At 47.1% G+C, this 24,841-nt stretch overlaps 1 protein-coding gene across 1 annotated transcript in view; it reads right to left on the minus strand.

Moving 5' to 3' along the window:
- Positions 1-20,862, minus strand: part of TRPM8 (transient receptor potential cation channel subfamily M member 8) — a 75,165-nt gene extending 54,303 nt beyond the window's left edge. The window contains exons 1-7 of the mRNA XM_008690303.2: positions 20,529-20,862; positions 16,543-16,616; positions 9,954-10,110; positions 8,840-9,017; positions 6,229-6,365; positions 1,312-1,486; positions 185-252 (exon numbers count right to left, since the gene is read on the minus strand). Coding sequence (XP_008688525.1) covers positions 185-252; positions 1,312-1,486; positions 6,229-6,365; positions 8,840-9,017; positions 9,954-10,110; positions 16,543-16,616; positions 20,529-20,645 — 906 coding nt within the window. The 5' untranslated portion in view covers positions 20,646-20,862. The remainder of the gene's footprint in view (positions 1-184; positions 253-1,311; positions 1,487-6,228; positions 6,366-8,839; positions 9,018-9,953; positions 10,111-16,542; positions 16,617-20,528) is intronic.
- Positions 20,863-24,841: the final 3,979 nt, after the last annotated feature.

Genomic DNA, 24,841 nt, shown 5'->3' on the forward strand with positions numbered 1-24,841 from the left:
GCTATTCACGTTCTTCCGAAGTCTCCTCTGGACTGTTAGGGAGCATTGTGTGGTGAAAATACTACTACCTACTTGCTGTAGTAAAAGAAATTAGTCAGATTACATGAGATCCAAAGCCCTGAAAATGTAAATTTGCTGGGTTAGTTTGTTGATCAGTTTTCTAGAAAACCAAACCGAGACTTACCTTCAAAGTCTCTTTGCCACCTCCTTGGGCAAAACACACAATGGGGATCTTGCCACCATAGTTGGAATCTGTAAGGCGTAAAATGTAAAACTTACTCTGGGCTCATTAGAAATACTCACCTACTTCAAAAAGAAGCAGACCAGGAGCTTCTGCTCCATGAGCCCAGGGTGTGGGGTGATGGCTGCAGATCTCAGACTGGACTATCTCCCTGTTGATCATGACAGATGTGTCTCTGCACCCCAAACCAGTACGACACAGGCCATGTTGCGATTTGTTACTGATATTTAAAATGCTTAAGTTTGTGAATGATTTACTTTTGCTAATATATATTAAGCCAGGTTCAAGTTTATCCTTATAATAATACACTCTCGCTAATTTGCATAATCCTATGCTTTCTTGAGTGGGTGAAAAATTTGCATAACTATGCGTTCTCTGAAGAAAGAGTAGTACATATATAAATGTCTTCCTTCATGTATGTCCCGCTGAAAAAGGAAAAAGGTTGAAAACATCTCCAAAATGTCCCTGTTCTGGAGGCCGTCTCTACATGGTGAGATACTCCGGTTCCATCACAGGACATATCTCAACACCAACGCTTCAGCAGTGGTAAGAGAGAGAGAATTTGTCACTCCCCATGGCAAATAAAGGCTTTCACTCGATGACTGCATTCTTCCCTTGAAACTTATGTTTTAGGTGGTTCTAATATGTAGAAATAGCCCAGATTCAAACAAGTAACCCATCCAACAGTTGAGCTAACGGGTTGGTTTTTATCGTTTTTACCCTAAGTAACTGCGTGGCCTCATAAGCGCAGATTTGCCATTATGAGTTTTATTTGTTCTTAAATATTGTCTAGCAGAAGAAGGGACAGCAGGTTTTCTACCCTAACAAACCAGAGTGTGACAAGGCAGCGTCCATGCCCCAGCACGTTGAGGGCACGCGCGGGAACCTTGGCAGACACACTCCTAGGATGCCAAAGAAAGAAGAGAAATAACAGCTCGTCTTTGGCAACAGGACACCTAACTGGGTGGGTTCTCCATGCTTCACTCAATGATTGGTGGCTACTGTGGTTGGTCCTGCTGCTGCCGCTCTTCATACCACGTCTGTCTAAGATCCACGTCCTAAATCCTGACCTTGAATAGTGCGCTCGGAGATGTACTTCTCCAGCTGATTCCGGAGTTTCGCTTCAACTGTAGGATGTCCGTGGCAGCCGTTGTCCACAAGGAGCAAATGGGTGTGATTGTTGTCCAGGATATACAGAGGGTCTCTCTTGAAGTCATCCATTATGTACTGAGCTGAAAAATATCCCTGAAAAGGACAGAGAATCTTGTCTTCAAGATTTATTTGTTGGCCAACGTGCATAACATTTTTATATGTTAATATTAAGGCTAACCCTCCAGGTTCAACTAGATTGATGCCTCGTCCCAGAGTCCTAAGTTCAGAAGGGTCTTAGAGATCTTATAGTGCAGGACTTCATTTTAAATATGAAGAAATGAAGGTTCGAAATGGTTGGGTCGCTTGCCCATTGTCACATAAATGGCCAGTGACTGAGTAGGGATTAGATTCCCAATTCAGTTCTTATTCCATTGCCCTGTGCTCATTTGTATACATTCATTGAAACTGATAGCATTCAAGGAAGTGTGTGTGTATGTGTTTTTATGTGTGTATGTGTGTGTATCCAGACACATACACATATATGTGTGTGTGCATGTATTTTTGTACACATACACATACATACGTAGACATATGTGTGCGTGTGTGTGTCTGGATACAGGTAGGCATTGATACAGACACACATATATTTGTCTGGAATCTATCATACGCCAAGACCTTTGCCAGGGTCTATGAATAAGAAAATGAACAAGATGGGGTCTTTGCCTTTTAGAAGCCCATAGTTACAGGACCAGAAAAAGAAACAATTAAACAGATATTTTGTCTTAATACTTAATACCATAGAATAAACAACAGCTGGGGGAGCATAAACAAGGGAGCTCCTGACCCCATGTCCCATTCAAAGGTGTTTAGTTCTTGGAGTATTAGGACTGCATTAAAAGATGTTCAATCTGAATTCTAAGAATACAAGTGAAGTTGAAAATTCAATGAGGACAGGAAGGTTGCTGACTCTATTGATGGCATATATATTCAATCAGAACAAAGGAAGAATGAAAAAAGAAATTCAAATGTTACAGTTCTCTTCTCAAAGTGGTCCTCGCCGAGCCAGGAGCTCTAATCGGGAGAGTCCTGGAAATGATGGATAGGATAATATTGGCAGGGCAGGCATCCAGACAATTACAGAGGAGCCCCACAAACTTTCCTGGAACAATCCTATTGCATTTACACTCTTCCAGGGCACAACACGAATTCCAAAACCTTAACAAGGAAAGAATCACAAAAGGAAAAGCCAAGGACCATACTCTCTCATGAATGAGGATATAAAATCCCTAACATTGGCTAATTAAACCCAGTAGGATTATTAAGGAATAATTAGCATTGTTTCCAGAACTCAGCCCATTAGATTATGATTTAAAGAGAAAAAAATAGCAACCCAACAGATGCAAAAAGACATTTGGTACTCAATGTTCATTCTTGATTTAAAAAATTATAAACTAAAAATAAAAGGATGATGCCTTATGGTACTTTCTTAAAATATATGTTTATGGAAGCTTTCACCAAATCCTATTCATAGTGAAAATACTAGTCTCGTTCCCACCACTATGATACCAGGTATTTTGGATGCCTGTTGGGATACCTGTTATCGTCACTGTTATTTAACATGACTATGGACATTTTAGCCCAGGCATCAAGATAAGCAAAAAATGCAAGGTATAATTAAATGGACGAGTTATGTTCAAAAGTAACACTATTTATCAGTGATACGGTTGCAAACAGAATACCCAGTGAATCTACTGAAAATCTATTAGAACAAACAAACCAAAAAAAAGAATTCATAAAACATATGATTCAAAACAACAAATAAATCCCTTTTTACATAAAAATCGCTTCCAAAATTACATTGAATAAAGACCCTATTCACAATAATAACAAAAATACATAATCTCTGGAAATGACATCAAGAAGAAATATGTAGGTCCTAAGAGGAAAACTGCAAAATTTTCCTCAATGACACAGACTTGCATAAATTGAGAGACATATCCTATCACTGGAAGAAGACTTGATATTACAAAAATTTCAATATTCCTGCATCAGTTTATAGGTTTTTACATGATCCCACCCAGTGAATGTGAAATTTTATTGTGTTGTTTTCCTTTGTGGTTTGCCTTTGTGCTTATACTTTGACAAAGGGATTTTATTTTATTTTTTTTTAAGATTTTATTTATTCATTCAACAGAGATAGAGACAGCCAGCGAGAGAGGGAACACAAGCAGGGGGAGTGGGAGAGGAAGAAGCAGGCTCATAGCGGAGGAGCCTGATGTGGGGCTCGATCCCACAACGCCGGGATCACGCCCTGAGCCGAAGGCAGACGCTTAACCGCTGTGCCACCCAGGCGCCCCTACAAAGGGATTTTAAAGTTTAATAACAAGAATAAGGAGAGGCATGAACTCTTTTTTTGGGTGCATATGTAATACAACAATACTTTTGACAGTGTAGCCCTGAATCCAGATGAATAAAACTTCAGTGTTTGTGAAACCTGGTATTGTTCCAGGCCAGCTAAATCTGGGTTGTGCAGGAGGCTATCTACTAGAGTGGGGTTTGTAATGAAGCCATGAATAGAAACCACCTGGGAAGATATGGTCGACAAAGTTACTGTGAACAATTACTGGGTTCAACTTATGCAAAAGACCAAGCACTATTTTCCAGGGAAGACAGAAAAGAAACAAAGAAGTTGACCACAAGATCATATGGATTTGCTATGAAACTACTAAGTCACTAGGGATTATCATCGACAGACACATAAAAGGAATAAAAACCAGTGCTATAATTTGGATATCTAAAAAATAATACATACTCATTGTAGGAAACATGGAAAATGCAGAAAAGTACAAGAAAAATTAAAATCATGCTTAATTCCATAACTCAATGATCGTCACCACCAAGATTTTAGTGGACTTATGTCTTTCCTAGGCAAGTAGATGACTTTAGGTAGTTTTCATAATTTTCTATTTGAAACTGCAAATGTTTTTCATACTATCAGAAAATCTTTGGAAATATTACTTTGCACAATTTTCCTTCACGTTTATACAGTGGTCTACCTGAAGGTCCCTCCGTTACTGATATTACTAGATATTTACGCTTATGTTGGTTCTCGATATTATCAGAAAGGCTTTAATAATGTTTGTCTAAATATTAAATTCTCTAGTGATATATTTATAAGTATGGTATAAACAGTCTTCATGCACTTGATACAAATTTTGAAATGGTTTTCCAGAAAGGGTGAAGATTTGTTCTTTCTGTAGCAAATCTATAAGGATCTCATGCTTCTGTATGTGTTGGAGACTACAGACATTTTTAAATTAACACTTCGACTTTCAAAAAATTTTCTGGGTGAAATCATCCAGCCCAGAGCAATTTTGAAGACTTTTATTTCCCTTTAAGCTCATTCACTGATAATTCTTCTGATAGGATTTTCTAATTCTCCTTGTTGAATCAGCTTTTGGAAATTATAGTTTTACAGAAAAAAATACATTTCCATGAGCTTTTCAAATTTATTGACATCCAGTTATATGTCGCATCTGTACAATTTTTCTCAATATTTATTATTATATTTGGTTTCTTAGTTCTATTTATTCCTTAATTAAATTGTTAAAATGATTTCAGAGAACAAAGAATATTTCTATTCTTTCTCTTTTTTATTTTCTAATTAATTTATTTCCGATGGACTATAATTCTTTTCCTCCTTCTCGAGTGTTGTTAGTGGTGCTATTTTTCAAACCTATTAATTTGAGGGTGGTTAAAAGTGGCGGTTAAAAGACCGTGAACTGTGGCTCTGCCACTTACTAGCCATGTGAATAAAGAAAGCTTTTTACTTTCTCTATGACTTAGTTTTCTCATCTGTAATGAGAAGGTAATAATAGCACTTAACTCACTGTTAACTTCATTGTTGTGAAGATTAAATAATGTTAGATATTATTATTGCATTATTTTCTTGATTTTTGCTAATAAAGGTATCGGACTATGCACTTCACTCTGAGTGCAGCTTTGGCCATATATTGTCAGTCCTAACATAATAAGGTTTTCCTTTCCATTGCTTTCTAAGTGATCTGCAATGATATTTTTGAAAATTCATTTTTGACCCAATAGTTATTTAACAAGCTGTTGTTCATTTGTTTCTTTCTTAATTTCCAAGTGTTTGGAACTCTTTATTTAATCTTTACATATTCATTTCACGTTTTACTTGTTGCTAGAGGATGCCACCCGGGAAATACTGAAGTCTTTTGTTGTTGCTGCTCCAATCCAGGGGGGAAAGTACCTACTTTACAGGGTTGCTCTGGTGATTTTATGCATTCATATATGGAATGGGTCCACCGCAGCAACGGTGACTAGGCAACACTAAGCCAATGCCCAGGACAAACATGGCTAAGAGACAAACACTGCATTCTTTCCCACTCAGCCTGCCACTGTCCTCAGAATCTTACCCCAGGCCCTTCTCAGCCCTGGACTTGGCATTTGGTGGGAGAGGGTTTTGCCATCCCTGACTGAGTATCTAGAAACAACAATAAAAGCCGCCGTTCACTCTGCGTTCATTAATCCATCCCATGATAATAAAAGGTTATCATTATAAAAACTGAGAGAACTTGCTCTAGACTATATAGCTGGAAAAGCTCCTCACGCCTAGTCTACTCTCTCTGCAAAGCCCTCCTCCTCCCACCCCCATCCTGCTGCCCCCCCGGGGGGATGCTTGGAAATGTCTCCCCACTCTCCTCTGTCCCTTATACACCTCAAAAATGTGAAAGGGGCACAAAAGGCCAACTTCCCCATGAGCCGGCTCCGTCACAGAGCCACAGCGTTCAGGCCAGAGCCCCATGCCCTGGTCTGTCTCCCACGTGACCTCGCAGACCTCCTCCTGCCCCATCCCTCCTCCTGTCCCCTACCTCAGCATCACAATTCCTGACGAGGGTGTCCCTGTTGGAGACCATGCCCCAAGCCCTGCTGATGGTGTTGTCTCTCACCACCTCCCCGATGTACTTCATCAGGCCATAATGGGTGCCTCCGGTGAGAATCCAGGCACCTGTCAATGAGGGAGGAGAGCGAATGCTCAGCTGGTTCTGAGTAAGGCTCCTGTCCTGTGCTCACAGACCCCTGAAGAAGCCCCCACCGTGTGAGCACCAGGACGCAGCACTGCCAGGCACACCTTACCACGGGCCTTGCCATGGACGCTATAAAGAGAAAGAAGAGGCTCTTTGGAGGCATTTCTAAGAGATGTTGGTTTAAAAAAGATACAGATTCTGGGCCCCACTCTCGATCTAAGTCATCAGATCCTCCAGGGGGTGAAGCCAGGGAATCTGCATCCTTAACCAGCCTTGCAGGTAAATCTTGCTATGGATGATAAGCGCCGGGCGCTAGCTTGCGGGCAAGCTAAGGCGGTGTCGCCATGAAAAGCAGAGCCCTCCGCTGCCAGCCCCCTACCCTGCTGCCATGACCCTGGTGCCTACAGTGTAGCTTTACTTCATAATTACACACGTTTGCACACCGAGATTTAAGGTGTATATCTGATGATCTTCACAATGTCAAGGGCTTTGCACATTTTTTTCAGAAATGAAGTAAAGAAAAATAGTTATAAAATATTATTTAGCGTAATAATAGAGTCGAAAGTTGGAAGCGACCCTGATCTAATGCACAACGCAGGCCGGCGTCCAGCCCGAGGATGGTCCCTGGCGTGTCTAGATGAGCTCTGGTGATGGAAGGCTCGAGAGTCTCCGGGCAGCCCTCTCCCCAGGTTGTTAGAAAGTCCCTTTGTTCGCTATTTGTCTCCATTCTGTAACTGTACCACTGTCTTCAGCGATAACGAATGAGTTTAGTCATCTCCTAGATAAAAGTCCTTCCAGTATTTTAAGGTAAATGCAATGTGGTCCTACCCGATTCCTGCAACCATTTCTCACAGGGCATGAATTGCAGACCCTCAGCAGCCGGTCTCCTTTCTCCAGATTGTAATTGTCAACGTCCCCGTTTCACACCAGGCAGGGGGAAGTGAAGCCAACGCCGAGGACACGAGACTGTTAAGATCCCGCGCCAGCCCCTCCCTCCGTCTGACTGCAGGGACTTGGTCAGGGACTTTTATCCGTCTTGTTCTGTGATACTCCGAGCACTGAAAACAACTCCTGACACACAGTAGGCATTTAGTAAGTATTCTGAATGAACGATGTGTGTTCAGGATTTCGTAGTAAAGAAGCCGAGCAGCTCAGTTGTATAACAAAGTAACCGCCTACCGCGCTCCCTCTGGTGGGTCAGGAAATGGAGAATAAATGGGAACAACATCCAGGCTTCTTGACATTAAAAGAAAACTCTTACCTAAAATAAGACATGTGCGTTTTTCTTAATGAAGAAGTGCTTAAAATATTAGGCTTTGATAAGCTGAACCTAGTCGTAAGTAAACATCAAATCAAATGAAGGGACAGTCTGCAAAAACAATTTGTCTGTATTCTTCAAAGTGTCCTGAAAGACCAAGAAACTCCACAGAGCAAGCCCAGATGAAAAAAAGCTTTTTAGTTTGCTATGACATGAAAAGCTAAATTCAATGGAGTCCACTGAAGAAAAAAAGGGGTGGGTTGTTTGTTTTTTGGTTTTGGGGGGGTGTTTTTTTGTTTGGGGTTTTGTTTTGTTTGGGCTTTTGTTTTGTTTTTGTTTTGCTTAAAAGGACGACGTTGGAATAATTAGCAAAATTAAAATATGGACTGTTTTTTAGATAACAGCATTGGTCCTAACTTGCTCAGGCTTGAAAATTGTACTGGAGTATGTGAGAGAACAGCCCCGTTCTTGAGAGATTCATGCTGACATACTTATGGGCCAAGGGTCCCGATGCCTGCAATTCATTCTCAAATGAGTCCTTAAAAATCATAACATGTGACTGTTTTGGGAACACAATAAGACAGGTGTGGGAAAATGTTAATAATCTGTGATTCTGAGTGAAGAGTGTACAGATGGGCATTATATGGTTCTTTCACCTCCTCTGTAGGTTTGACATTTTTCATAATAAAAATTTAAAAGAAAGGCAGCAGTAAGCTGAATATTTCCAGTAACAAAGCCACAGTTACTCGTCTTGATCTCAGTCAATCACTTAGCTGGAGCTTACAATCTGCCAAGCATTATCGCTCTTTCCAAAGGCACATCATTGATCTCAAAATTAAAGAGCAAAGAAATGAAACTTTCCTTTTCGATTCGCCCGAGTATTTTCTGGGTAAAATTTTATATGTAGAAACCACACAATGAAAACCTTAGACGATTCAAGGAAACGAAAGTACCCACAAGGAAGCACCTTGACGCTGATTTTACCTTGTGACCCCTCCCCCAGCCACCACCACCACCAGCCAGAACTCCCCGTGTGTCCATTCATTCAAGCACCTTGCTTTTAAATAGATCGTGATTAGTCGTGTACTTTTAGAGCGTCTAGATTGTGCGCATGAACTGCATTTGGGGACTTGGTTCCGTCTCCGAAGACGACGACGAGGCCCAGTGTCCCCGCCCCGCAGGACCCTGTCCCTGCACCTTTGGACTGCGCGATGTAGATGAGGCGGCTGAAGATCTTGCGCATGCGCGGCTTCAGGGCGAAGTTCTTGGCGCCTCCCGTCACAGAAATGACAAGGTTCGGCGTTTTCAGGTGCCAGTGCTGCGTCAGCAGCTCATAGAGGGTCTCCGCGTCCGTGTCACAGGACAAGCGGATATACTGCGGGGAAGAGGGAAAGTGTCAGGGTCGGCACCTGTCCTCCCAACACCTGCTCCTGTGGGAGGGGCGAGACGCCTGGGCCAGCAGCTAAGGCGGGTCCCCACCGGTCATGGAAGGAAAGCAGCAGGCTGGGGGAGGGGAGAGGGGTGCCACCGACAGGCCATCCCACCCAGCTGGAGAACTCGGGAATTTATCCTAAAGGCCTTGGGGCACCTGTGAGGTGTTTGAAGCAGAGTAGAAACGGGATGGGATTCCACGTTAGGAGCCCTCCAGCGCCGGGGCTGACTGCAGACCGAGGGCCAAGACTGAGGTAGGGAAGCTGTGGGCAGGCAAGAGCTGGTGGTGGCCCGTCCTAGGGCAGGGGCCCTGGCAAGAGACAGCAGTGGGCCACCTTCTGGGGCTGCCAGCACAGGGCTTGGGGATGCGAGGAGTATAGGCCCAGGCTTCCAGCTGCCTGGGGATGGGGCTGCCACGGAGACAGAAGACCCCGGCGCATCTGAGGATACCACTTCCCAGTCACTAAACCTTGTTGTAACACCCGGTGGACAAGCCTGAAATGTAGGTGCGTAGAGGGAAATGTCACCTTCTTCAGGGCCATCTGTATTCTCAAGAAGGCCGTACGCTAAAGTATACGGGACAATGCACAAAGATGTTCACGGGCCTTTTGTAGCAGAGGGGGTCAGCGCAGATGTAGGCGCCTGCTGTGCACTCAGGGAAAGGCCTCTGAGCGGCAGCCGGTCCTGAGCTAAGTTTTCCAGCTGCACGGAATCTAATCACAGCTTTTTGACGTTTACAAGGTTTATCTTTTGCTGCCATAGTTTTTGCATTGACTACCCATCTCTCCTGCCTCCACACGAGGAGCCCATTCAAGGTAGCTCGGGGTAGTCCGGGCTGTGTGAGTATATTAATCAGCTGGAGTAGAAAACCTTTGCTCACCTTCCCTTTCTTCCCCAGAGTCTCAAACTGAATGTCCCCAAAGGCATCGGTTGGAAATTCTTTGGTGTGTTTCTTGTAACTCCATTTCTCGTTTGGGTTGGTCTGGGTGCCTTCTATGTGCTGGCTCTGGGCATAGCCACACTTGCACACGTTGTCCCTGAGCAGGATGATATTGACAGGAAGGAACAGAGCTCATTAAGCCGACTTGAATCGTTCGTCACATTTTTAGAATAAACTACACGTCATTAGCTTAAATAAACACAAAAAGAGATCTGACCATCAAGTCTTATTTTCAGACTATATTCATCATCTCAGTGGATTGTTTAAAAGCTATCTTGGTGTTTTATCCCTGTTGTCTCTTGTCTATCCACCAAAAAGCTGGCTCTGTATTGAGAGCTGGGATATGGGAGTGCCTTCATGGAGACTGTCTCTGCAAACGTAGCCATGGGGTTATTATGGGATTAAGCTGTAGAAATCTGGGGACCATTTACATAGCTTCCCACATGGTTCGTAACACGCAGGAGCCTCGAGTGCCAGCCCTGCTAGTGTGCCCGACCAGTAATGCTCTCCTGAGGTGAGGTGAGCCCTCCTTCCCAGGGACGGTACTCACTGGCGACAGTGGGTCCCCTGGCAGGGATCCAAAGCGATCCAGAGATTAGAGAGACTATGCTGTCCGAACTGAACATCAGCTGCTTGAGAGACTTTCAATCATTTGGGCTAGACAAGGACAAACGGCAAGAAACGAACACGATTTCTTCCCATGAAAAGTGCCACAGAACTAAAATGTATGTGCTTGTTAAGGGACACGTGTGCGTATATGAACTTGGAGGAGGATGAAAAGATAGGCGGTAAGAAGTAAAGGATCAAAAATCTGCTCCGAGGCAGGCCTGGGCTGTGCTCATCGCACCCAGGGATTAGCTGGATGGGACGTCTGCTCTCCAGTTTTGGGGACCTTCTCGGGAACAGTCAGTATGACACCTGGCAGCACAGTGCAGCGCCGAACGAGCCAACCCCTCCCTTCCCCCAGCACAGCCCCGCTCCTCTCGGCGTTGCTGAGAGGGTTGGAAACAACCGCACGCCCTCCATCAAGGCTGTGCCATACGTGCAAATCACGGAGTAGCACAGGCAGTGGCAACAGAAAAGAAGAAAAATGCAGTTTAAAAAAAACCCTAAAAATACATGCCATGGCTACTTGGCTCCCCCATCCAGAGCTGTGTTGCATCCTGACCATCAGGTCTCCAAAGAGATCAACAAGGGGTGCCTGGGTGGCTCGGTCGGTTGAGCGTCTGCCTTCGGCTCGGGCTGTGGTCCCAGGGTCCTGGGATGGAGCCCCATGGCTGGTTCCCTGCTCAGCGGGGTGTCTGCTTCTCCCTCTGCCCCTCCCCCTGCTCAGTCTGTCTCTCTCAAATAAATAAATAAAATCTTTTTTAAAACGAGAGACAGATGAACAAGAACCACACTGCTCACCCTTCTCCCGGTTTCTTTCTGTCTGCCCCACCCACTTGGCTCCCCCTAGTCTCTCTCCCACCAGTCTTTGGACAAGAGTCAGAGGTGCTAAGAATTCAAGAGAGCCATGGCTGGTGGAGAAGCAGAAGAACATTCTGTCCCAAGAGGCTGGAGAATAGCAAAGGGAGAGACATATTTGGCCACTGAAATAAGATAGAAGAGAGAGAGAGCAAAGGAATAATGGGGTAAGACAGAGCCACCACCAGTGAGAGGCCAAACATCCTCACCTGCCCAGACAATCCCAGTTTGTACCTGCTGCCCAAACCCGAGTAGGGTCAGAGCCTCCATCACACTTGTCAGTGTTCCATGTCTCAAAACAAAGTATGTAGTCACCCTAACCACCAAGATGCTAGAGAAGATGCCCCCTCTGGCGGACATACACCTGTGACCCGTAGCACACCTGTGCAGTGCACAGCCTGGGTAACTATTTGTGGTGACTCTGAAGCAAGGATTCCCTGGGCAGCCTGGGTCAAAAAAGGGCATGCAAGCTGGGAAACTGTTAGGGTTTGCTTCTACCTGGACTCTGTTTATCTTCTCTTCTCTGTTCTTGGTGCGAAGGGCATTCAGATAATATCACCCAAATGATGAAGGCATAGATGAGGGAACGGATACATTGATTAGTCACCTTGTAAATAGTTCGAATCTTCATCGTTCCCCGGCAATTTGTGTAATTTTTTTATTCCTTCTGGAAGGTGGGCTTAAGCATACATAGCTGTTATACAGCTGTCATAGGAAGGGCTATATCCACAAGGTCTTCTTCACGGATGAGCTTATTTGACAGATGGCAAATGTAGAATTCTAAAAACACTCTATGGTCGTAGATCACATTTTCATTTTACGAAATGATAACAGTGGTATGCTTTTCTGTGGCGGCCTCTAAAACTACAATGGAGCAAAAGCTAGTTCGGGGAGGAGGTTTTATGAAAGCTCCAGAAGCAGACAGATTCTAATCGTGGCCGAGACCCTGCTCTCTGGAAGCAGGTGGCCTCACCTGTGTGACATGAGTTAGTCTGCTAGTGGAGATTGTTTCTAGTGCTGGAAGCCCTGGGAAACTGCCAAAGCCACACAATGAAGCCCGTCCATCGTTAGGAATAAGTACATCCTGGCAGGAATCTTCCTCCTGAGGGTGAGGCTGTGAATGATACATAGTGTGGGTTCCTGCTGGAGGGTACACGTGTGACATGGACCCCCGTGAGGCTGTCCCTGCTCTACGATCCCATCTACACGGCTGAATGGAGACAAGCCTTTTCTGGGGTTCTGCGTGGCATTACTGTTTTCTTATAGTGAATCAGCCCTTTCAGGCGAAGCTGGCTTGAGTTCCTTGTAACTCAAAGTCTCAGTTACCAAAGAGTATGGAAATGATCTGTGTTCAAAATACATCAGACTTTCAGTATATTCCAGGGCTATAAATACTGAGGTAAAGCCTGGATCCCAAATCCCACCTTTAGCAGGAATCTCACATCCTTTCTGGAAGAGTATTCAGGACATCACACAGTTTGGCCAAGAAAAGAAAGGCAAGCAGAATTGATCTCGACTTCCTCAGTCCTTTCTCTTACTCGGTGCCTTACTTGGGGTACTTATTCAGCTCTCTTACTGAGCCAAGGCTGCTCCCCAGTCGTCTCAGAGTCCCCCCTACTAGGGTCCAAGTTGGCTTCCTCTCCTCTCTCTTTAGCTGTTACCATCTTGCTACCCACTGGGGTCTGTCCACACCCACCAAAGCTCATTGCGGGATGCGGAAGAGAAGTCTCTGCCCCACCTGTCCTTGCTATAACTGAAGATAGACTCTTAAGCCCCTTTCCCTTCTAAGGGTAGGGGTGGGGTGTGCCTCAGGTGACCTGGCTGAAGGAGTTGTCTGGCTCCATCTTGATGGTCTGAGGCTGGTAGCCCTTTAAGCACCAATTTGCGTGAATTGGTTTACAAATGGAGAGGAAGTCAGGAAGGCACTAGGAGTGCAGATACCTACGGGAGGGATAGGGGTGACAGAAAAGAGAGATGGAGCAGACAGAAGGACATCAGGACCCTCTCAGATCATATCTGAGTCTTACAGAGCTACACTGTCAATAAGGTAGCCCCGAGCCACAGGTGGCAATGTCATTTTATGTTTAAATTAGTTAAAATTAAAATTGCATACATTCAATTCCTTGACTGTACCAGCCACATTTCGAATGCTCAACAGCCACCTGTGGCTAGTGACTCTCGTATTGGACAGTGCAGACAGAGTACTTCCATCATGGCAGAAAGTTCCATTGCACAGAGCAGCTAGGGAGAAAGTAGAGTCCTCTCTATTTCCACCTACATGCATGCAGCATGGCCAAGGCAGTGAGAACAGAAGAGAACAAACCCAGATCAGGGCTTACAGCCTCAGAAGTGCCAGAACTCAGCCCCTAAGCTGGGCAGCAATGTTTCAGAGGGCCCTCGACAGTAGGGGCAGTGGTTGGGCGTCACTCTCCAATGACTACTCAAGAAACAGACAGCCACAAGGGGTAGAGCGGAGAGACTTGAGCTCTCTGGGCCTCCCACATACAAGCAACCCCAGGGATTCTCTAGGGAGACTTGGACAGCCTATGTCAGCTTGTGTGGCAAGCAAGCAAATTCAGGGTATCAGGGTATCAATATTATGAGTCACTTCCTTTGATTTCCTTGTCCAATGGGTAATTTGGATGACACGGAGGATTCCTCCCACCTATGGAGAGATAACAGTACTAAATGTGGGGAATTTCAAAGACTATAGAGTCCTGACCCTGGTCTATAACCTTGTGCCCTTCTAGAAGGGAACCAGAAGACCCTGAGGGGTTCCTGTCCTCTGCCTGCGTTGTTGAAGATGGGGGCTGCTCACCACATCTCCCTTTGTTTTGGGCCAGACCCAAGCTATAATCAGGCACGTTAAGGCGGACAGCTATAGGTTCCCTACCTTGCATCTGTCTCCTGTTCTGCCGGCAGGAACACCCAATTTGCCTTTGAGGAATCCTTCCGTTCCACACGGGGTCCCCGTGGACACAATAACCAGGCCCGGCCAGTCAACACATCCTACTCCCCAGCCCCAGGGCTGAGTTTAGAGGCGTGCACATGGCCCACTAAGGCCAAGAAGAGCCAGGAACATCGCTCCAGAATTTTTGGAGGATTTGCTAAGAATGAGGCCCTCTTCCCCCCACTGGTAAAGTGGTAAACTGATACTGTGTCAGATATGGTGACCACTTTGCCACCACTTGTGAAGAGCCTGCCCACCCAGAGGACAACAGAAATGACAGGTGGGAAGAGACAAGCTCTGTGCCATCAAGCCCTGGCTCTGGTTGTGCTTTCCAGGCAGAAGCTCCCATTATACCCCTTTCACTTAAACCAGTTAGACTGGATTTCTGCACCCAAGAAATTGCTGCTGAATACAGTCTGCCTGAGGCACTGTCGTTCTTAGAAAGGGTGGGGGCAGGAGATAAAAAGAACACACAAGCTAGGAATCAGAAAACCTGGGTCCAGTCCCTCCTCCATCTCCCACCGGCAGTGTGACCTTGGGTAAATACTGAACTCTTGGGGCTCACATGCCTTGTCTGTCAAATGACAAGAACAGCTGCCTTGGGGCACCTGGGTGGCTCAGTTGGTTAAATGTCTGCCTTCAGCCCAGATTGTGATCTCAGGGTCCTGGGATCAAGCCCCGCATCAGGCTCCCTGCTCAGCGGGGAGCACGCTTCTCCCTTTCCTTCTGCCCCTCCCCCCGCTCGTGCACACACACTCTCTTTCTCTCTCAAATAAATAAATAAACAAATTTTTTTTTTTTTTTTTTTAAGGAGCAGCTACCTTGCAAAGGGGGTGGTTGTAGAATTAGCAATCAGGTGTATAAGTCCCCATGACACAGCAGATACTCAATAAATAGCTGTGGAGTGAATGAATGAATCCAAACTGTATTTTCTCCCAAACAACAGATTAACAGCAAAGGCTCTCAGTGAACCCATTTAGGGAATAAACAGCTGACTCATGAAGTTTGTACTCGGTCACAATGACTCATGATGAGTAAGTTTACACCAGTGACAAAGTAGAGATTCTTCATTTTTCTGATTCATTTTCTAATTCACACGTCGCAAGCAAATGCATTTCTTAAGGCCCTTTCATGCTCTAAGGCACTACGGTAGGTATTTAATGTGTTACTGCATTGAATTCCTACCACCACCCGTGAGGTGTATACTCTGCTAGCGTTTTAGCATCAGAGAGTTCCGTTCAGAAGAAAAGAATAATTGGCTCAAGGTCTTGCAGCGAGCAGGCGGCCGAGCCAAGGTTGGGTCCGGGGCTGGTTCTAACACGCCTGCTCTTGCTTGCTCTTCCATCCTTCCTCTGTTGCCTGCCTCCGCTCAGCGGAAGGTCAGTGCTTTAATTATAAACTACAGCAGCGACTATCCAACCAATTACTAGCTAGATCCTTTCTTCTCTCAGCCCCAGGCAACAGAGGAAAGGCAGAGCGGCAGGATGAGAGGGGGGTAGCACTAAAATTATCTCTTTGGGTCCAGGCGCATCTTCTATGGGAAAGATCAGCAGTCGGTCCATTCACTCACACGCTCATTAGCTGACACTCATGGAACACCCCCTGCGTGTCCAGCTGCTGGGGGCTGCTCCCCGTAGCTTTTGAAACCCAGCCTGGATGCTCCAGAACACTTGAGACTCAGAGTAGATGAACACCCGACTGGATGGAAAGGCCCAAAGTCAACAGCCTAACAGAGGAGCCGGATTGCCACACGCATGCTCACGGTAGGGGTCATCCACCAACCACTGTGACACCACTACTGTCCTTGCTGCCCACTCAGGGGGGCTCCCAGGCTCATGGGAGCACCAAGCGGGGCGACAGCCTCTCTTGGAGCCTCTACCAACTATTGCCAAAGCTAAAAATATAAAACGAAATGATACCGCTCTAGGGACGCGCTCTAGCGACCAAGTCCAAGCTACTTGCCAAATTCTTCCTGCTCACACACCATTTCTGAGAATTGCAAGATGAAAACAACTTTAATAATGAACTAGTGAACATTCGTTTGTTTGTTGTAATGGTTGTTAATAATTTATCTTCCAACGTGGAAGCAAAAACGGAGGGAAAATCGTTGCTTACGTGGCCTTGGAATCTTTGGTAAAGAAGACACACTCCCGTTTCTTAAAATTTGCTTGAATAAAATTCACCAGGTCCTTTGGAGAAAGAACATAGGACAACATATCACTAATTTATTCTCGCACACTGCATCATTAATGAATACTAAATATGATTACACCTTCTTCAAAGGTTTCAAGAATTTCCCACATATTCATAGCACCAGCATCCGTTCATGCTTTTAGAGTCCCACAACAGCTTTTAAAAGAGGCTTACATTTAAATTTTTATAACTAAATGCAATTTTTTCTACAAATTAACTTGGCGTTATCTTGTAATAAATGTCATGATACACATACGAATTATGTTTTTCTGTCTCTAGGACTACCAAGGGAATGTAAGCATTTGTTGATAGTTTAGCATAAATAATGTATCAAGGCAGATACTCTTTCCTCTTACACTTGCTTTTCAAAAGAAGACCTATTCCAAAGACGCCTTCGAGGGTTATGTTTGCTCCCCCCGGACAAGGTGGTAAGGCATATCCAGAACCTCGTTCTGATAAACAACCACAAGTTTCTATACACCAAAGGCTTCCCTTCAGATGCAAAAGCAAACTATTTGGAAAGAGATGAAGAATACATTGAAAAAAAACTACGCTCCTCAAGTGGGAGAATATACTTGCAATACACAGTAATCGTCACAGGATTGGTGGAGAGACTCTCTGAAATCGCTAACCTGGGACAGACAACCGAAGGGGAACATGACAAAAGGCATGAGCGTGCATCGAATAAAAGAGGACACAAAAACACCCCACAAATGTGTGAAGAGAGGCTCAGCCTCACCGGTAACGAAGCAAGCGTGAAGGCAAAGCACAGCAACGTCCCATGGCAAACCCTCCGGGCTGGAAAAATCAAAAAGGCAGGTGACACCAAATACGAAGGGGGGGGAGCCCTCGCGCCCGCTAGGGGTGGGTGAGTAAACTGGTACAACCACTCTGGAAAATCATCAACCACGGCCAGCGAAGTTATCCCCCTAGAAATCATCTCCCATGGAGAGAGAGGTAGGTCTGTCCCATCAACAGCCTGCAAGCTCAGGAGGCCTGGCAAGGGGTTGTCAGCCTCACGGGGATGCCTTGCCCTGGGGAGGTGGGGCTGGCAGCCCAGATCCCCCTCCCTCAGGCCACTGGGTTCTCCAACAACTTCATGCAGGTTTGGCCTCCCGGGTCAGGCCACTGGTACCAAAGCCAGCCTTGCCTCCCTGTCCCCGACAGCGAGGCTTCCACCAGCTGAGCCCCACAAAAGCAGGGGGCAGGCAGTCTCCAGGAATGAAGTCCACGGTGCACTCAGCAGTCAGCCCCCTGCTGCCCGCCCCCCTTCATTCCCAGACATCAGAGAAACAGGGACCACACGCCTCCTCTTCCTGGCCCTTCGAACAAACGTGATCCCGTAAGTCCTGTGCCAACCTCAGCCACACGGCTTCACCCCAAGAACGTTTCCCAGCGAACCCCAGCTCACACATCCAGAAATGTTCACATGGCATTACTCCTAACAGCAAAGCCCTAAACCCCAAATGCTCCCCTCAGGCTGGGTAGACGTGCCCAGGACGGAGCGCTGAACAGCGGTGAAACGGCTCAGCAGTGGTGACGACTACCAACACGGAAGAGTCTCGAAAACATGGTGAGGAATGACAACAAAACTCCCAAAGAATACTTGTAGAATTCCATGTGTATCAAAAGCAGATAAAAGTACACAACATGAGGGCTGGGTGGCTCAGTAGGTCGGCAGGTAAAGCGTCTGCCTTCGGTTCAGGTCATGATCCCGGGGTCCTGGGATCGAGCCCCGTGTGTCGGGCTCCAGGGAGCCTGCTTCTCCCTCTCCCTCTGCTCCTTCCCCCTGCTCCTGCTCTCTCTCTTTCAAATAAATAAATAAAATCTTTTAAAAAAGGAAACAATATATTGTTTGGGGATATATATATATGTATATTATTTGGGAGATGGGCAAAGTCAAATAATATATATTATTATATATACATATCCACATATATAGTCAAATAATAAACTTATAAACAAAAGCAAGGAATGGGTAACACAAAATGCAGGCTTTCGGTCACCTCTGGCAGGAGGGAGGGGACGACATGGGGGGGCACGTGGCGCCTTCTGACATCCTGGTGGTATCCTGTTCCTTAAACTGGTGGTGGGTGCAAAAGTGTTCGTTTTATTTTTCTTCCTTAAGCTGGAAATTTACACTTGGACATTCTCTTCCACACACAATAAAAATATGGAAAGCAACCACACTTTCTACACTCAGCTGAATGCAAAAATTTTGAAAGCCTATGATGCCCTTTCTCCCTGGTAATATTTTCTAATGTCTTAACTAATTTTAAGTCTAGCTAACCAAATGAAGAGAACTCAACAGACGTCTAGGTCTATGAGGTCAGTGATCGCGGAAGAGCGGTGGTGTAAGCGCTGCTTTGTGGCTAAAAATTCCCTCTGAAAATGCACTTTGCAGAGGTGTGTGTTCTTGCGGGGGGGGGGGGGGCTGCAAACAGGACCCCCTGGAACTGAGGTGTCTTGGGCGGTCTCAGAACTTCTACCCGGGGACGGCCAGCACCTCTGAGTCCGTGAGCAGGAAATCCATACAGAAATCTTTTGGGAGCCATGGAGTGTGGCAAGAGAAAGAGTCAGCCTTTGCCCATCTCCCAGGGGCATCACAGCCCGAGTCCAAGAGCGAGACGAGAAAGTGCCTTTCCCGCCTTCCTTGCTTTAGGCTGGAGGAGAGGCCCCACTGTCTTTGCCCATCATTTGTGTCCTGCAGGGCCAGGGCTGAGGTGAGACCAGGTGTAAAATCTAAGGATGCACTCTGTGTTGGGAGCAGCCTTATATACGCAGTATGGGGTCCCTTTTGCCCCCTTGTTTGTTGCCTTAGGGCTCACTGATAGATCGCAAAGCCAGCCCCATGTAACCACCAGCAAGACCTAAACACTGACATGCCCAGCACCCCTCCCAATCCCTCCTCCGTCCTCGTCCCCACAGCGAGCCACCATGCTGACTTCCAACACCACAGCCGAGGGGGGCCCTTGGTATTAGACTGGATGCTATCTTTATTTCCTGACAAGCGAACAGATTGGATCTGCCCGCAGGGTGGGTGGGCACGAAGCCAGTGGGACGTGCCCAAGCAGCAGCGCAGCGGACAGGGCCGGGGAGGCGGTGCCACAGAAGGAAGAGGGCCCCTGCTGGCCCCCACGAAGCACGACTGGCCGGTCCCCACGTCTGCAGGGCAGCGTGGGCGCTGGCTTGGAACGGGAGACACGGGTGCCCAGGAGAACAGTTAGAAGCTGTTGCAAGAACAAATGAGGCCAAAACCAAGACCCAGCCGTAGAGTTAAAGAGGACTTAGATTCAAGACTCATTTGCAGCGAACCCGCCGGACTGGAAGCAAGAACACCAAGCACTAAGCAGGAAAAGGAGTCTTAACAGCTCAGTATTGTAAATTGCATGAGCGCCAGTTAACAAAGTCACCATTAACAACGTGCTGGCCCCCAGGAAGCACGACTGGCCCGTCCCCACGACTGCAGGGCAACATGGGCACTGGCTTGGAACAGAGACAAAGGTGCCCAGGAGAACAGTTAGAAGCTGTTGCAAGAACAAATGAGGACCCAAACCGAGACCCAGCCGTAGAGTTAAAGAGGACTTGGATTCAAGACTCATTTGCAGCAAGCCCGCCGGACTGGAAGCAAGAACACCAAGCACTAAGCAGGAAACCGAGTGTTAACAGCTCAGTATTGTAAATTGCATGAGCGCCAGTTAACAAAGGCATCACGTAACAACGTATCAAGTTTACAACGTTTAAAAAACAACACAGAAGAGAAAATGCTTTCATAAGTGACCAAAACAACCCACAGAACAAAACACTATACAGTGAGGGACGATCTTTTTAAAGCGGCAGTGTGGGTGCCCAAATAACATCATGGCCAAAGCGTTGCCATGTGACGTGATGGCCCGCCGCGGACTCACGCTTTCGCTGTAGGACACGTCTGTGCTCCGAGACATGCTGGAGTACAGGGTCCGGGTGCTGTCCAGCGTGCCGTTCCTTCGGTTTCTCATGCTGAGCCTGGCCCCCTCGAAGGACATCTTGTCTGTGGAGAATGGGGTGGGGCAGGGGGTTAGTTTGAGCTGCAAACAGTAAAAGGGCTTCACAGAAAGCCTTGTCTCCGTGCCCTCTGTCCCCACCACCCCCTGCTCCGACCCAGGACCCCCACCACTAACTGCACCCCTGCCCTGCTCTTCTGGCCTCGCCCCTCCTCATCCTCTGGGAGCTGCTTGAGTTCCTGTCCTTACAGCACCGGTCCCGGCCCCTCCAGGTGCCCCTCTCTGCAGCGGGGTCCCGCATCACAGACCACCACACTTCAGGGGTTCGCAATAGCTCCTGCCAGCTTAAGGGATTTAGGGTAAAGGGAACGTAAAGAACAAACCCTAACAATGGCTTGTGTCAGCTGGAGGAAGGGGCCAGACTGTGAGAAGGATCCTGGCCCTGATCCACCCCGTGGTGGCAGGGGCCGAGGGCCTGGGTGTCCAGGTCGCCCTGAGACTCGGAGCCGACACTTGGGCCCCAGGGACACCGGGCAATTCCCTGTCAGGCCGTTAGCCCGAGAGACACAGAGGCCCCAACCACCACGGGGAGGCTTCTCAGGATGCCCCCGCTCCCCTGATGCCCAGACCCTCCCATCCCAACCTGCAGGGGCGCGCTCCGACTGTCAGCCCAGGGGGGCTGCAGACAAAAACCACCAGTGACTACTGGTTGTCTGGCAGACGCAGCAGACACAACATTTCTAGAACGAAAGCATCATCCTTCCCGGTCTCCCTGAGTCTCCTCCTCTGACACCAAGCTCCCCCAGTTACCCGTGACAGCCCTCCAGTCACGCCACGTCCAAGAGCCAGTCCCCCCTCTTTCCAGTGGCCCCCGGGGTCCCACCCTCTGTCTGGAACCCTCTTCCGCACACCCCCTGTCTGCTCATCTCCTGCTCCTCCTCCAGGCCTCACGCGTGCAACACTTCTCTGGGGAGGTGCTCCGTGACCACCCCCCCGCCCCCGGCAGGCATGTACAGTCACTGGTCCTGCAGCACCTCCCCCCTCCACCAGCCGTGGAAGCCCTGATTTGTTGAAGGATCTGTTCGGCCTCTGGCCCAGAGCTCTCTTGTTCGGCACCATAGTCCCAGGTCCGGCAAGGTGTGCAGAGTAAATCTGTACACATATTTATTGAGTGAATGATTTTTTTTTTTATTGAGTGAATAATTTAAACAAATAAATAACACTCCTCCCAAACCCTAAATCCTCTTCCGGCTTTCAAACCGCTTCCACATAGCCTCCCATAACCCCTAGGAAGGGCCTAGACCCGCCGCTCAGCCACAGGTTCCTGACCCTCAACCCAGGGAGCCTGACTTCTCAGTGGGACTGCCCCTCCCAGGCAGCCTCAAAACTCTCCCACTCCACAGGGACTAGAAGCTTCTTTGAAACCCACTCAGAGCAGCTGGTACAGGCTGTTTAAAACAACGAGTGCTTCTTTTACTTCTCTCCCCAGACATTTCAAAGAGAGGCTCCTAGTATTAATTGGTACTTTACATACATTATTGTAAAACCACAGATCAATCCTGCAAGGTATTTACTGTGATCCCCATACAGCAAATTGCAGCCAAGCAGGGCACCAAGGGTCAGGAAATGATTTCATTTGCCTCACAATGAAAAACTGCTTTCTTTGCTGCAATGGGAAAAGGTGTATTTTTGCTTTTTAGTCACACTTCAAAAGAGAATAGGCAAGTCACATGAGATGTGAAGTGAGCTGCCCTGTTCTGACACGTCAGGTGCCTACATCAGGTATTCGTTTCCAATGGCTTTTCTGAGCCCAGCTGATGTCAGGTGGATTGATGATGAGTTTGGGCCTGCTTTAGGATGTCTTACATCACAGGGGCTGCGGGCCTTCATCTGCCACCTGGACGTGGTCAGGAGTTAAGGCACGGGTGAGAGAGGAGCTGGGGCATTAGGGGAAGGGACAGAGGACCGAGGGCCATGGGCAAAGTTCAGAAGAGGCCACAGAGGAAGGCCTGGAGTGAGAAAGGAGAAGATCCACAGCCCCCCTCCCCAGGGAACCTTGGAAAGGGCAGGTAAATTGGATAGGACCATGGCCAGAAGGGGAGGAAGGAGTGGAAGTCACACCAGGTAGGGGCACCTGGGTGGCTCAGTCGGTGGGGTGTCCTACTCGGGTTCTGCTCAAGTCCCGGGATCGAGCCTCGCATTGCACTCTGCACTCACAGGGAGTCTGCTTGAAATTCTCTCTCTCTCCCTCTCCCTCTGCCCCTCCCCTCGCGTGCTCTCTCTCAAATGAATGAATAAATCTTTAAAGAAAAAAAAAAGAATGTCACACTAGGAAGAAACCAGTTAATGCGTCCTGTGCTAAGAAAAAGTAACAAAGTCGTCCCACCAGGCGGAACAATACAAAACCCGGTAGAAAAGTAGGCTGGGGGGGCGCCTGGGTGGCACAGCGGTTAAGCGTCTGCCTTCGGCTCAGGGCGTGATCCCGGCGTTATGGGATCGAGCCCCACATCAGGCTCCTCCGCTATGAGCCTGCTTCTTCCTCTCCCACTCCCCCTGCTTGTGTTCCCTCTCTCGCTGGCTGTCTCTATCTCTGTCAAATAAATAAATAAAATCTTTAAAAAAAAAAAAAGAAAAGTAGGTTGGGGGCTAAAATCCAAATCCACCTTAGAGAGAACACGGATCACTAATAAACGCAAAAACAGACTAAGCCTCCCTTGTCATCAAAGCCCAACAACAGTGAAACACCGAGAGCATGTATTTTCAGATGATTGCGTTTGATGCTGGGAAGAGGGCGATGAGACAGATGACTGGGTGGGTGGAAACCATCTTACTGCCTGCAAAGCAACTGGGCCATGATGTAGCAAGCACTTCAATACTGTTGACCGTGAACTGGCTTTCGAGACCCTAAATAAAACAAATAGTCAGAAACACACAAAAAATTGTACTGACGAGCTATTCATTGCAGAGTTATTTCTTAATAGGGACAATTGGAAACAACCTAAATTTCCATTAATAGAACATTCCACCCAAAAGAAATAAAAGGGTGGTGACATTAGGAGGGTGTCATTCAATGGCTGGAGAAATTATTATGATGTGTTTCAAGTAGGAAAAGAAAAAGCAGAAGGCAGGAAATCCACAGGAAAGGCAGCTCCAGCTGCAGGGAAGGTAAGTGCCTCGTGGATAATGTGAAGAACGCACCCGGGAGTAAATACACCAAAATGCTAACCACCTTGTACTAACGTAGGGGGTGGGATGGTGAGTAATTCCTTTTTTTTTTTTTTACTTTTTATATTTACCAAAATTAAATGCATTGCTTGTGTAATCTGGAAAATGTACTTAATAAACAGGATAAGCACCTAGAGGCTGGGCAAGGGGAAGAGAACCAGTGACCATGGCAATGGGATTTCAGCGATGGGGGTTGAGAAAGTGTGTAGACAACCGGTGTGGACAACCAGTGTGGACCTCGCCTCCACAGGAGCAAATGGGAGGAGGGGCCGACAGCTGATTTGTTGGGTCCTGTTTCAATCTTGCAAGAAGAAAACTAGCAGGAGGAGATAGAAGCACAGGGCAGATGTGACACCTGTAAGAATAAGAGAGCGTGGAGCAGAAGGGCTTTGTGGGGCAGGCAGACCCCCCTAAAGTCATCGATCGAAGATAGAGAACCAATTGAAGATCAAAAAGAAAAGAAAGCCAACAATAACATAATAAATACTGATAATAAACTTTGATGGTTTTTCCCTCTCCCGTCATATTGTCTGAAATCCTTCCTGGACAAGGAACCAATTGATTGATGTTCCTACACCACCTGGTCCTACCTGGTCTGCCTGACTCTGACTCCAGAGAAAAAATGGGGACAACACATAAGTGTTCAGGGCCTCACTCAACAGCCAAGTCTAAAGTGTGGTTTTAAAAGGGGGTTTTGGGGTCTGGGTGGCTCAGTCAGTTGAACACCCAACTCTTGATTTTGGCTCAGGTCATGATCTCAGGGTCGTGAGATGGAGCCTTGTGTTGGGCTCTGCACTGGGCGTGGAACCTGCTTGGGATTCTCTCTCTCCCTCTACCCTTTCCCCCACTCTTGCTCTCTAAAAAAAAATAAATAAATCTTTTTTAAAAATAAAAAATAAAAAAAAGGGGGGTCCTCAAGGGGCACCTGGGTGGCTCAGTCAGTTAAGCCTCTGGCTCTTAGCTTCAGCTCAGGTCATGATCTCAGAATCACGAGCTCGAGCCCTGCGTCGGGC

Source organism: Ursus maritimus, unplaced genomic scaffold, assembly GCF_017311325.1.
Source record: "Ursus maritimus isolate PB19 unplaced genomic scaffold, ASM1731132v1 scaffold_1, whole genome shotgun sequence".
NCBI classification, from domain to species: domain Eukaryota; kingdom Metazoa; phylum Chordata; class Mammalia; order Carnivora; family Ursidae; genus Ursus; species Ursus maritimus.